The sequence below is a fragment of the Penicillium manginii genome (genome assembly GCF_028828005.1).
Source record: "Penicillium manginii strain IBT 31320 chromosome Unknown utg000010l:1.0-1143873.0:1.0-1144522.0, whole genome shotgun sequence".
In the NCBI taxonomy this organism is placed as follows: domain Eukaryota; kingdom Fungi; phylum Ascomycota; class Eurotiomycetes; order Eurotiales; family Aspergillaceae; genus Penicillium; species Penicillium manginii.
Window position 1 is genome coordinate 800837 of NW_026643111.1, and position 15936 is coordinate 816772.

A 15936-nucleotide genomic window follows, 5' to 3' on the forward strand; every position below is an offset into this window, starting at 1 on the left:
TAAACCCTAATTATAGTAAGTAAGTTACTAAAGAAGCTAAGATATAGAATACCATTTAACGACTTTAGAAGATATTATTTATATATTATGTATATACCCTATAATACTAGTAAATAGATTATTATAGATAATTTTAACTTATACTACCTATTATAGTCTAAGATATAGTCTATATATCTCCTTAGTACTAATACTAATACTATTATAGTAATAATAAGGGATTATAGCCTTAATCTCTCAATAAAGAAGAGTATAGGTATATTTAAAGGCTCTATCTTTAATAATAATATCTATTTAATATTAGACTTAACCTAGGTATTCTCTCTACTAGTTATGTAGAGTATATAATATATTATATAATAGTAGTAGCTTTATACTACTAACTATGTACTAATACTAATAGAGTTTAACTCTACTCTATCCCTTAAGAAAGTATCTCCCTAGATAAAGTATAAGTAGAAGAAAACTAATTAGAAGACCTAGATTAAGATCTTATTAATATATTATAAGAGCTAGTTAATATACCTAGGTATTATATATATTATATAGGGGCCTAGCCCTATTATAATTAATACTACTATAGATACTATTATTAGATCTATAACTAATATTACTCAAACCTATATATCTAAGGCCACTATTACCCCCTACTCTTAGCTAACTTATACTCTACTCTTAGAGCCCCTCTAGTAATAGGTCTAATATCTCTATAGATAGATGTAGAGGACTAAAGAAGAAGTCTAAATAGAGATTAAGGTAGAATACTCCTAGTTAAAGAATAAACTAGATTATTTAAGTAAGAAAACTATCTATAAAAGCTAGTAAGAATATATAGAAATAGTAACCAGTAGTATTAATAATTTCTAGTATCTAGTTAAGACTACTTAAAAAATAGAACCAATCTACTATCTTTATACTAATACTTAATAATATATTAGGTTAACAGTATATTACTATAACTAAAAAAAAATAGTCTATTTCTATAATATTCTTTTCTCTATAGTCCAGTCCCTAAAGCTAATCTATCTAATATTAAAGACTACTACTACCTAGACCTTGATACCGCCCTAATTATCACTAAAGAAGTTATATATACTATTGAATATACTATATCTTATAAGGTCTCTAAATCTAATAGGGTTCTAAATACTATCTTTTAATATACTATCTAGGTCCTAGAGATTCTATATTTTATAATAGATCTTTTTAATATCTATCTTTAGTATAGTTATTTTCTAAAATATTGTTAAGAATCTACTATAGTAGTAAATAGGAAGCCGAGAAAGCCTAATTATATAGAATCTACGATCTATTATTCTATCTAATTACTCTCTATTCTTAGTACGATCTATAAATTAGTACTTACTATATAATTAAATTATCTAGTTAGAATCTATAATTTATTACTATAAATATATATTAGGAACAGAATTAGCTACTTCTATAACTATACTCTATACCTAAAATATAAAAGAGTCTATAAAGTATAGTATAAGAGATATCTAGTAGTTATAGTACTAGTACTAGATATTACTAGGATTTTTAATAATATATTCTATCTATAGTTACTATACTACCTAGATAAGTATAGTATCCCTTAAATAGTAGTTAAGCTAATAACTAGTTTCTTAATAGAGTAGAAGATAGTAATAGTATTATGGAAAAACCCTAGTAAAATAGGGCTAGTTACTATAGGTATTCCCTAGGGCTTATCTCTCTTCCTAATCCTATACCTATTCTTTAACTCTGATCTTATTGAAGAACTAAAGACTAGTATAATGGAAACTAGTATAGTTATTAGCCTAGTAAGTAATAGACCTAGGGGCCGTACTATAATAGTAATTAATTATATTGATAAGATTAATGTTATAATATAAGGTATGATAACTATAGAGAACTACTACTACTATCTTATATAGCTATACTAGATCTATGATTAATAGGCTCTTTGATATATCTCCTATTTTACTCCTAATAAGTATAGGTTTCTCTATATCTATTAGAAGAGCTAGAAAAACTATACTTTTAGGTTTAAAAACTTACTGTAAATCCTAAGTGGTATTAGAAACCCTAAGGATATAGTAGTAGAACTATCTAATTTAATCAAGTACCTTAGTATCCTAATTAATTAGTGACTTACTAGAGAAATCTATCTAATTAACTACTATACTCTATTTAACTACTAGTATAACCTAGGGTATTACTACCCTATATCTCTAGAATATAGACTATAGTCTTACTACTATAGATTATATCTAAATACTTAGTATAGTATACTAAGAGTACCTATAAGTCCCTAACTATTAAGAAAAACTAGAACTAAGTACTATACTCTATTTAGTATTAGGATACTAGATTATAGATATGTTCAGGACTATATCCCTGGATACTCTTAAGACTTTATTATATATACCCTCTATAGAGATCTCTATAGAGGGTATATATAATAGTGATGTCTGTCCCCTTGCTATCCTTTTCCCTACTACTACTACTACTACTACTACTACTACTACTACTACTACTACTACTACTACTACTACTACTACTACTACTACTACTACTACTACTACTACTACTACTACTACTACTACTACTACTACTACTACTACTACTACTACTACTACTACTACTACTACTACTATTATAGCTATAGCCACTATAGTTATCCCTATAATAGCTATCTTAGGTGCTAATATTACTATCCTTGGAGCTGGAGCCTTGGTTTCCTGGTCTTAGGCTATAGGTTGTTATCCTGTTACTGCTATAAGCTATATTATAATAAATATCATCACTACTACTACTAGTGCCAAGGTATACCCACCCCCTACTACTGCCTACCATATCCCCTCTGTATTATCTAGAATACTATATCTATATCAAGATTAGTATTTAAGTATATTACCTAGAGCAGATCCTCTCTTTTATTATACCCCTATAGTAGAAGCTACTAGCTACCTAGGTTACCCCTAATAAAACTACTACTATTAAAGAATAGGCCTGAATACTGTGATTGTGTACACTAATAGAAGTGATTTAGAGAATAGTATAGGAGCTACTATAGTAACCTTAGTTAGAACCTAGGATAAGTATCTTAGTACTCTTTAAAATTATACTATATAGTACTCAGCTTATATTATATAAACTAAACAATTACTATACTAAGCGGATACAATAATTTAGTATCACCACAAACTATATAATCTTTACTAATAACTAAGTAGGTATCTAGACTATTAGCCACCCTTATAGATCCTCTAGAAAGTACTCTATTATCTAGATTAACTAGGTAATTAGGTAGCTATAGAAGTATAATATTAGTATCTAAATCTACTAGATCCCTAGCTATTTAGGTATACTTAATAATAAGTATACTAATGTAAAAGCTAAGACTACTACTTCTAGTCCTAGTAATAAGTAATATACCTATATCCTAGTAGCTCTATACTATATATAACTATAGGAGGTCATCTATAAGGAATAGAAGTAGTAGTAGTAAGTTAGCCCCCATAGACACTTTATATATACCCTATTCACAGAATCTACTAAAGAGATATTTATCCTATATATAGGCCTAAGATACCCCGGAAATACTGTGTTAATAAAAATATAAATAGGTAAGATTATACTAGTAGTTTACCTATCTATCCTTACTTAGTAGTATGAATTAGCCTTAGATAAGAACCTAAACTAGGACCTAGCAGTATATAATTATAAGAAAGATATATAAGATTTATACTATATCCTACTATATTATCCCTACTTTACAGAGTTTTAGGCTAAAGTCTTTAGGCCTGATTAAGCCCAGAATTAGACTGACTAGCTTACTAAGCCAGTGTCTACATCTAAAGTAGTATAATTTATACTAAGTACCTAGATTCTTAGTTGATTTAGAGCCTTACTATTATTTTATATAGTAATTACTACTACTATACTAACTATAGTATAACTAATTGATCTTCTATTAATAAGGGCTATTGGTTACTATATTAAATAATCCCCCTATATATATACTATGGTGGCTGGCTAGTATAGTCTAGTAGTGATTATATAAATTTATTATATTATAGGCTTTAGTCTACTCTATATAAGTATAGTTATATTAGTTAGCTTCAGCTATATAGAGTTATAGTCTTAACAGAGATAGGGAATGAGGAATAGGATTATGTATCTAGAGTAAAGTACCCTAATCAAACCAGTATACTACTAGTACTAGTAAGTATAAGTAAGTTAAGCTTAGTATTAAGAGATAGTAATAGAGATAGAGATAGTACGTTACTAAGAGAGGGGTACTAGGTCATAGGAAGATTCTTAGTATTATATAAGATAGTTCCCCCCCCTACTGCCCTATAGGTTCTGCTGCTACCTACCTCAGGGATTAGCCCTGATAGATACAAGAATGAATACAACAATAACAACAACAAGGTAATAGATCTTTATAAGTAAGAGTCTGATTAATATTATAGAAATGTAATATAGGACTAATTGGTATATTTCTATTTATCTCTATACTAGTTATCTATACTAACAGAACTCTAAACTCTATATACAAAAAACCTTATAGTATATATATTAAGAAGTAGTAAGCACTAGGAATAGAGAAAGAGAGAATTAGGGAGTATTACTATATAGTAATCTTTCAGAAAATTTCAGTATATTAATTAATCTATTAAATACGCAGAGTAAAGATATCTTTTAACTTAGTAAGAATACAACTATTCTTATAATAATAATTAGAGAGATAATAATATTCAGGAAAATAAGGAAATAATCAACAAAGAAATTCTTTATCTATTAGTTATATACTACTTCTAAATATAAATTATTCAGTTAATGATTTTAATATTAGCCTATATTACTAAGTAGTTTTTACTATTATGAGATCTTAAATTCTTTAGTATTGGTTATAATACTAGAGGTCTATTTCAAAAATCTTATATCTTATACTAACCCTCTAGCTATCACTCTCCACCCTTTTTATATTTATTACTACTTTCTTATCACATATTCTCCTGAATATCCCTAGGGATATATATTTTATCTATTATTATATATATTTCTATAGTAAATCTTACTAAGCCCTCTACTAAGTAATGTATACTTTCTACCTAGTCCTTAGAGTACTTTGTTAAATAGTTTTTTAATTTATCTATAACTAGATAGATTTAAATATATTTAAATTAGGTCAACTAGAGTACTATATTAGATATTATATCTCTATAAGGTTAAATATACTATCATATATAATAGTCATATACTAGTACTTTATTCCATTAGACTAGTATTTTTAGCTATAAGATTATATACTCTTTAGTAAAAGATATTAACTTTAGTAAAAGAATAATCTTTTAACAGTAGTACTATTTAATTCTTTTAGCTCAACCTTATAAGAGCTTACTAGTCTTGTAATTTTACTTCTATCCAGACTTTTTATTAGGGGTTTTAATACTAAATATTTAGATAATATATTAAAGTTAAAAGTTTCTACTACTCTTTTAGAATAAGCTTTATTTCAGAATTTAGTTACTCTACTTTAAGAGTTATATCTTAACTTTCTTATATAGTTTCTAGACTCTAATAGTAGTATAGGCCTTTTTTATTATAAGAAACATAGCCCTAGAATATAAACTTAAGAAGTATCTTTCTGTTATTTAAAAATATAACTCTAGATAAAAGCCTTATCTTTTATAGATTAGTTTCTATATTTTCTATAGTAGTATAAAAGAGTTACTAATATTTTATCTAACTATATTATATCTCTAAAATTATTAAGTATCTAGTATTTATAATAATAATATTACTCTAGATACTATAATCTTATCTTCTTTATTAATCTATATTTATAAGTTAGCTTTGTTTTATAATATCTGGTACTCTTGAAGATTTACTTTCTTATTATAGTAGAAATATTAAGACTGTTAAGACTTAGGTCACTAGTAATATTAGTATACAATTTCTCTTATCCAAAATAATTATGTTAAATCTTAAATATAATAGTTAGTATCTTTGGCTAATTCTTACTTCCTAGGCGAGTTAGAATGTAGTTTATCCTTTACAAAACCATTGATAATTCTAGGGCTTCAGTCATAGTCAAACCCCTATCTAATTAAGTACATGTATATATATATTTAATAGTAGCCTTAGATAGACTGGTATCATAGGTAATTTATTCAGAGGTTTTAGGAGTATATATCTATAGCTACTACCTGTGTGTGTGTTGATTGTAACAGCAAATACCTGTGCTCACGTGCTATTCCAATAGTCCAAAAGGACCATCAATATCGAAGCTCGAGCTTCGATATGCGCAGGCACCACTATATATAGTAAGGTAGGTACGCGCGAGCTTTCTTTGTAACGGCTTATCCTGTTATAGTGATATCTGTTATAGTAATGGTAGTATTGGTGGTAGTAGTGATAGTGAGAGCGGGGTAGGAAATTTGAATAGGGGATATATTACACAGTATTGATAGTAGCACCAGTAATAAGGTAATATTGGAGGCGCAAGACTTCTGAAATGGACCTCCGCATAGTTAATCTTTTTTGGCTTTTCTTTACTATAGTAATTACTATTATATTATAGGGTAGATAAAAAGTAGACTAAAACAATTACTGCAATAAAGTGTATGAAATAACATAGTCTCTAAAATATATAGATAAAGGTATAGTAAGATTATATTTTATTAGAAAGTTTATTCTTTATTAAAAAAACTAGTAATAAGCTTAACTAATTCTAGGATTATAGTTGGTTATACTAGTACTAGATCTATAAGTTATATAGTTAATAATAATATTTATAATAGTTTTATTCTAGTTTAGGATTAGACTATATAGTTTTTCTATAGGTATCTTGAATAGTAGTATTATTACTTCAGATTATATTAGAATACGTAGTATAGTATATCTAGAGTATATAATAATACTTAATAATTCAAACTCGCCAGAATAAGATACTTTACCAAATATAAGTATATTTATTTAAGACTACATTTGTAGGTACTCTTAAAGTTCTGTGGTATATATCTTCTATAGAAATATTTATATAGTAGTTTATAGAGAAGATCTACCTCTATATCTATATTTATATCTTAAGTCTACTAATTACTACTATATATAATTATACTAATTCCCTAACACTATTATCCCTACTACGACCATGAGTACTTACTATCTCCACCTTAACTACTAATATTATTTCCCCTAGATCTAGTTTAGTCTTCCGGTTCTAATCTATGGGTTATGATTCTGTAAATATCTTAGCTACTATCACTGCTAAAATTATTATCTCTAACATCTTTACTATTACAATCTAGATACTCTTATCTCTTACTACTACTAATTATATGTTTCTATAATATCGATAATACTATATCTATCATAATATTAATATTTAGTTATAGTATCTCAAGTTTATTCTTTATTTATTCTCCTATAGTAGAAGTTAATAACTAGTTACATTGAAATTATTGTTATTGTTATTGTTGTTATATTGACTTATATATCTGTTAGAACTAATCTCTATTTTAATAGTAGAACTTAAAGAGTAGTAGGGAAAACTACCCTACATAATACTAAGAAATTTTATATAACCTAATACCCTATTTCTACTAATTTACAGTATATTTTCTTTTCCTATCTATAACTTATGATAATACTTAAAATTTTAGAATTGAATACTCCGAATATATCCTACTAATAATAGTAGCAGAATATTAATTCCAGTAGAATATTTTTCTTGCAATATATAAATTCTTTTTCTTAGTTTATTCTTATTCAGATACTAGTCCTATTAACTAAAATTAACTCATATAATTATATTTAAAAGTAATAGATTGAAATCCATAATATAACAAGATAACTAAATATAACTAAGCTATACCAACTAATAGTAGACTCTATATCTGTAAAAGAAATTAGTTATATAGTAATTAGTATAGTAATAACTATATAGATTAATATTAAAGTTCTAAATTAACTAAACAACTAGATACTTAATATAAATTATATTACTTTAGTTATAAATTCTACTTTGGTATATTACTTGGTCTAATTCTGCTTAGTATAAGTTTATTTAGATCTAAAGACTTTACTTTGAAATATAGTAAATTAGAAGTATTATAGTAGAATATAAGTACTCTGTATATCTTTATTATAACTATATATTATTAAATTATAGTTTAGATTTTTATCAAGAATCTTCTTTTATTATTTACTAATATTAGATGGGCATATTAACTTAGGTCTGGGTTAAAGATAGTAGTTTTAATCTTTCCATTGGCAAAGTATACCGATTCTTAGTATATTTAGATACTGATATTATATTTCTATAATTTCTTAACTACCTAATTAATCTATGAGGATACCTAATTAGTTATTAGTAAAGATTATATAGTTTGTAATAACACTAGTCTACTACATCTACTTAGTATAATAGTTATTTAGCTCTTATAGAGTAAACTAAATACTATATAGTTCAGTAGTATATATAGTATAGTTTATTAAGGTAGAAAGATCTTACTTAAGATTCGAACTAACAATACCATAGTAACTCATACCCTAATAGGTCCTCTAAATTATTTCTATTGGTATATATAATTATAGAATCAGGCCTATCTAATCCTAAGGAATTTGACTAAACTCCTTGATAACAGTAGTTTTATTAGAGGTAACATAGATAACTAGTACTTTCTAGCACTAACGGTAGTGGAGGTGATAATCTTGGCAATTCTAGTAGGATATATCAATAGTGGTGGTGGTAATCTATAAGTAACTAAGATAATTGTGGGATAATAACCTATAGTCCAGGGCTATGAAATCAAAAATCTAGGTCTAGGGAAGATAATGTTAGTAACTAAAATAGTGATAGTAGTAGTAGTAGTAGTAGTAGTAGTAGTAGTAGTAGGGACGATAGTATCAGGGGGATAGTATAATTATATATAATAATGAGTAGTAGATCTAATATATAGGTATAGATTTAGAGATAGGCCTCCTTTATAAGCTACTATATTAAGATCTCTATAGAGAATATATATAATAGAACCTTAAGGGTATCCTGAGATATTGCTCTGAATATACTTATAATTTATTTAGTATAGTACCTTTATCTAGTTAGTTTTAATTATTAAACACTAGTTCATACTCCAGATATATTATAATAAGTACCCATATATAATCTAGGATAGTAATACCCTAGGTTATATCAGTAATCAATAGAGTATAGTAGTTAAATAAGTAGCTTTTTATAATAGATAATATAAATCTTTCTAGTTCACTTTTAATTAATTGAGATCTAGATATTTAATTAATTTACTAGATTCTACTTTTATATTCCTAGGATACCTATATCTAATTAGTGATAGTATTAAGTTTTTTAAGAGTAAGAATATAAAGATTTCTCTATACTTATTAGGTATAAACTAGAATATATACTAATTGGCCTAGTAATTATAGAGATAGTACAGCTATTTAAGATACTTATAGTTCTTCTATATAGTGTTACACACTTAGCTAACTAGTCACAGTAAGTGGTTAGATCTTGGGTAAATAACTTACTAGTTGTTCTCTGTGTCGTTGGTTGTCTGTGATATCTATCACTTATACTCCTTAAGTCTAAACTTACAATCATACTGTTACTGTGCTAAGCCTTATATAGACTCAGAGATTCTATAGAGTAACTTTAAAGAAGGTACTAGGTAGTACACCAAGTATATTAGTCTAAATAGCTCCCTTACTTATAGTATATTTGTCACAAGAGATAAAACTAAATAAAGAGTAATCTAAAGGTATACTATAGTAACTTAGATTAATTAATCACGAATAACTAAATATATATATATAAGGAGTATCCTATATATATCTAGCCCTTTCTTTCCTATTGAGAGGACTTCCTTCTATTTATAAGAATAGGTCTATTCTGTCTGAACAGATATATTAGTATACACCAGCTATATAATCCCTTTGTTCCTATATCAGGTCCTATTATAGAATCTACTATAATTCTTCTTAATTAACTAGGAACCTATAGTCTATCCTATATTAGTTCTGGTCCTAGGATTTGTTATATTGTAGAATATAGTCTATTGTATAGATTATCCTATTATAGGTTGGTAGGGTCTATATAGTGTTTCCTGCCTTAGGGTTGTATCCTTACTTTACTACTTAACCTTCCTTAGCTGAACCTATAGCCTTCCCCCTGGCTGCTCTAGTTATTATATATTATACTACCTTGGTAGGGATACTATAGTTTTTGTTATAGTATTTGTATATAATCTATAGGTGATTATGGTGGTTATAGAATGGTTGGCTCTTAATGGCCTGTTTGTGGTTTTAACCTCTCCTGTCTTAGGGTCTGTAACAACTAATTAATTAAAGATATCTCTTTTAAAATACTAATAGTATATAAGCTTAATTTCTAACTATAAGAATATACTTCTTACTAAAGAAAATCTAATCTATCTTTAAGTTATTTATAAAAGAATAAAGAAAAGTCTTCTATAAGTATAGATATTATGGTAGAAAGTATATAATAATAAATATAAATTAAAGAAATTAAAGTAAGGAAATCTTATAGATCTCTTAATAAGGAATCTAAAACTTAGAGAAATCTAAAATAAGAAGATAATTAATAATAAATCTTATTACTTTATAAAATAGATAGAATAGCTAAGTAAATATAATATCTAGGAACTAGTTATAAATCCTACTAGTACTAAAGATATACTCTATTCTTTTCAATAAAATAAAGAAAAGATAAAAACATTTAAGATAATCTTTTAAAAGAAAGAAGATAATAGAAATAATAAAGAAAAAAAGTCTAAATTACTAAGAATCTATAAAGTAATCTATAGTCTACCAAATAACCTCTATGGAACCTAGAAGATTATTAAGAAATATTACTTAACTAATATTCTTAAACCTTATAAACTACAAAGTACTACTAACTATAACTAAATTTGAAAGACTCTAGATAAAGTAATTTATTAAGAATAGATATCCTAGAAGTAGACCTATAATATAGGTATATCATTACTCTAATAATAGCTTAAGATAGACTACTCTCTTAGTATCTTTATTAACATTAATTCCCTATATATTGTAGTCTTTATTATATATTATTAGAAGTAATTGAAAGATAGTTACTAATTCCTAACTACTCTATATTATAATAGACTAGTAATTAGAGCCCTATATTACTATAGTATTATTAAAATACTTTAAATGAGTACTATTAGAATATATACTAGAAACCTAATTAAGAATCTTAATAAGTATCTTTAACTCTCTAAGTATTAAGACTATAATTTATTAAAATAGAATTAGTAATAAAATCTAATAGAAATCTAAGTAAGATAAAATACTTACTTATATACCTTATTACTATTTATACAAAAAATTAGTATTTTAAGAAACTGGAATCCTAATTATAAAAGACTAAAAAAATATTATCCCTGTAGTCTAAGATCTAAAAATTAAAAAGAATATAAATTTTATAGAGAAGGTAAAAGAAATAGTAATAATTATAAAGATAATCCTATAATAATATGTAAGTAGTATCCACACTATCATTATCTTCTATATTATTTTCTAGAGTAGAAATCGCTATAGAAACTACTATACTATATCCCTAGCCTTAAGTAACTATATTCTCTTATACTAAACCTTATATAATATCTATATCCTAACTTATTATTAGTATAGTTTTAACTAGAAGTATAAAGAGATATAAGTTAAAAGACTTTTAAGAATATCTTAATAGATAGAGAAGATTAGTAATATACAGAATTTTACATAGTTTTATATTTAATAATTACTCTATTATAGTAAACTCTTTCTTACTATACCACCTACTATAAATAAAGTAATAACTTATTAAAAAAGAAGCTATAGATATCTCCTTTAGTATAAAATAAAGGATTATACTATTAATAAATACCTTAAATAAGGCCTCTTTAAAAGAAAGATAGTTATAATAGGAAAAACCTTAGATTATATTAAGATAGATCAGATACAATACAAACTAGTGATATTAATTACAGAGTATACTATTCTAATTATCCTACTTCGTGAGGGAGGTGATTCAGGCTTGAAAAGGATATAAAACCTTGGTGATATAGAATTCTTGAGGTTCTTCAAGAATTAGTTTTGATTCAATCCTGAATATACTATCTATCTTAGTTGTGCTATCCTTGCCTTACCTAGTCAATATCTTAACCTTTACACTACTATATCTAATCCCTCTAGTAGCTCTTACTTGGTATAATACTGACTATATAGAGTACAATTACTTTAGCTAGTTAAGCTAAAAGACAAATATTATACTATTTTCTATTCTAAGGCTTAAATACTTTATTATATAGTTTACTATTAAAACTTGAATTTTTGTATTAAAGTCTGCTCTTTTTTCGAAATAAAATTCCTTTATGTATGTATATCAGGATAATTTTAATATACCCTAGTGAATCATTCATTACCTTAAGTTAGTAGTTACCTTCACTGGTTATAATTAAGAACTAGCTATTTAAACTAAAAGTATAGCTATCATTTCCTGAAGTCTAGAATATAAGTAGAATCTAAAACACTTTACGGCTTATCTTTATGTAATTAACTATTAGCATAGTATCTTTTTGAATATAGCAGTATATATATTTATATATATTCTTTCAGATATGCCCTCTAACTTTAAACTGTTTCCCAAAACACTAGTAAACTTGAGGGTTTTTCTTTCCTACTTATCTATATTCCAACTATGGTATTTAATTTCCTAAGTCTGATGAATAGCTTGAATTACCATTACCATTAGTACAACACTCATATCGTCCAGCAGGGCACTCGTGAGACTTCACGACCGTTGCCCTTAGCAACAATATTCTGTCATAGCTCTGAAGTTGAGCACTTTCCCTCAGTTCGCAGTATAATAAGGTATTCTGGTGAAACACCCCTGAAAAATTGGCAAATTAAATAGCAGTCGCCATGTGGACATGTATGTTATATTCAACCATCTATCTTACTTATTTACTGACATCCACAACCTGCGTTTCCTATTCCAGCAAGGTTCAAGAATTAGATAAAGTGTTTGGATGATTCATATCTAATATTTGTTCCTGCTTGGCTAGACAGGTTCAAAATATGTCGGTGGCTTCGGCATCACGACATGAAGATTTCCAGGTGAATGAAATACTAGCAATACTCGACAGCGTGCGGGGATGATCCTTGCCGAGCTTCGTCTTGCTCGTCTCTCCATAACCTGCACGTGGAGCTGCTCGGCCTCTTCACACCGGCCCTGGTTCCGGTACGTCTATGCCAGTTCGTTTCGTACTCCACAGCATGTTGGGATGGTCGTGGCCGAGCTTCGCCTTGCTCGTCTCTATCACTACTTAGAACTCCGATTTTTCACGGACTTGATGGCCTCGGCATATTCTAGGTCAAGGACTATATCAAGGAGATAGTCCCTCAAATTTTGTGACCTGGTCTGAATTACATTCGAACAAAAAGTATGGTTTTCTTTGATACATACTCGAGGATATGCGCCCAGAAAAGCGGAGTAGAGGAATTGAATTGGTGTGCTTTTATCTGCGAAATTTTCTAAAACAGACATCTTGTTCAAGAATGTCCCAAATCGGCTCGTGGAGAGATAACGCGATATCTATTCCAAGCCTGTCGGTATCACCACCTACTTCGCTGCCCGTTGGTAGAAAGTAGGCAAGCCCATCGACTAACGAGGTCTCCGTGAACGGGGGCCATACCCGCTCTGGAAGTACAGGTTTTCCCTGATTGTCCGTCTCAAAATGGACCGCATAGAAATGAAGCTTGTTCCATTGACTGATAATAAAGCTTCTCTCGTTGAATCGACACCGCAAATTTATGTGATTCTTTTTGGGCTGTGCCATCACCCATGATAAAGTTTCCGTCTGATCCTTGGGTGTTCTTGCGCGCAAAACCTCATGTATCATGCGCGCAGTTTTTGGCAACGCCTGGTGAGAAAGATCTTTTAGAGGCAAAGTGATAAAAGGCTCGGATACAGCGTTCGGGAAGTATCTCGGTGGAAGCTTGAGGCGTGTCGACTCTCTCCAATCAAGTGATGTAAGAAGGTCCGCGGTCTCTCCACTGTTGTCAAACGCGGTATTGCCTAAGCCTCGATAGCGAAGTCTTGCTCGCTGGACACTCAACCAGAGGTGTGCTGAGATTGCTTCGAAAGTTGAGACCCAATGATCTTGTGGGGAAGGACTTGCGGCATGTTTCAAGGCATTCAGTTCAGCTGGGCCAAAATATAGCACCTTTCCAGTGACAGGCTTGTTTGACGTAAAGCTCATCACTGCTGGGAGTTTTTGAACCTGATAATCAACAGGCTTGACGCTCAATGCTTTTTTGGATTCCCGCAAGCTTAAAGAAACATTGGATAGGTGGGAGGTGATACAAGGCATTTGGCTTGGCTGTACGCTCTTTGGCGAGGTGTTTGTTTGTCCTGATGTTCGGAATCCACGGTATATTTCTGAAAGATCTTCCATCAACTGGACAAACCCATGAGCATCGCAGACGCTGTGGCTTATACACACACCGAGCGAGATAGATCCACACCCAAAGCGTGTATATTGAATACTCAAAATTGGCTGCCGAGAGAAGTCCTCGTGCGAGCCATTCCTTTGTGGAAGAAGTAGGTTCCCCTGGTCTGGAAAGCCCCCGCGGGATAATTGCGTGGCTTTTGAGGGCAATGATGTTTCGCAGAGCGCTTCACTTAATTCTACACCCTCGCCCAATTGATTGATTTCAGGGCTCCCATCCTCATCATTGATATGCACACGACCCGTTAGGTGTGGATAAAAGTCCAGCAACCGAGAAAGGGCCATTTGCAGAAGGTCAAACGAAATGATCGGGTCAGATGTAGCGGCATTGCTGTCAAGGGGTCGCCTCCATACAAAGACGACTGCAATTACAGCAGAGGGTGGCAACAAGTGATCAAAGGGCCCAAGTGGAAAACTGCTTGCAAGCTTCGTGGTGTTGCTTGTATCTGCACCTTGCACTGTGTGCGTCGCAAGGATTGCAACAGGAGAGCTAAAAGACATCTGGGGCATTGACAATCTGGTCGATGATATTGAGTCCTTGGAATTTTAGTACCGGTGTTCGTTCCAAGGTCATCTGCATACTCATCCGACACTTTCAGATGTCAACAATTTTCTCGCAATTGACTATCCGGCGGTGAAGAAAAATGGTGTCACCAGTTATCGTCGCTGTTCTGACGGTTCTACCGATTCTAACGTCAGCACGGTTTCGGACACGCAGTCTGGCGGGTGAGTTACAGGCCCAATCAGAATGCCAGTATTGTGACACGTATAGGAAAGCGTTCACTAAACCAATCTGATCTCTATATATGTCGTTCTTTCACAGTGGTCACTCCTCAGGATGCCGAGTACTTGATAGAGGGGTGAAGTCGGATTCAGGCCAGATAACACACTGATAAGAAGAATTGCCTTTTGTTTGCCTTGTTTGCATGGTCAATGCTCTAGATGCCCACAAGACCATACAAGCTTATCATATATGTATGTGGGATAAGCACACTTTGCACACTTGCCTTGCACTTTTCCCCCACCAACCTGGAATTTCACCTGTCTCATAGCTCTTCGCCACACCACGCCCGTTCCGCCGATCGCACGGTACGGAGATAATTATCAAGGCTAATTAAGATCCCTACTAGCTATCTTCTAAATTCTCAAGCTTTTCTGACATAATCTGACTGTGTAGTGTAGCGGAGAAAATATAGGTACTATATAAAAGTGCGACCGGGCAGAGTTATACCTATCCCCAATAAAGATAAGACTACGAATATACCTCACTTTTTAGGAGAAAGTATTATGAAATATACACTTTACTGTGGTGGAAATACTGACTTTATTCGTTTTTACAGGTCCTGTATTTGAAATTGTAACTATTTTGTTTTGTTTCCTACTT

General features: G+C 30.0%; 1 protein-coding gene across 1 annotated transcript; it reads right to left on the reverse strand.

Moving 5' to 3' along the window:
- Positions 1-13559: 13559 nt before the first annotated feature.
- Positions 13560-15053, reverse strand: N7533_013180 (uncharacterized protein; the record flags this gene model as incomplete). Its single annotated transcript, XM_057109830.1, has 1 exon — positions 13560-15053. One exon carries the CDS (start codon positions 15051-15053, stop codon positions 13560-13562), a length of 1494 nt encoding a protein of 497 aa, XP_056953415.1.
- Positions 15054-15936: the final 883 nt, after the last annotated feature.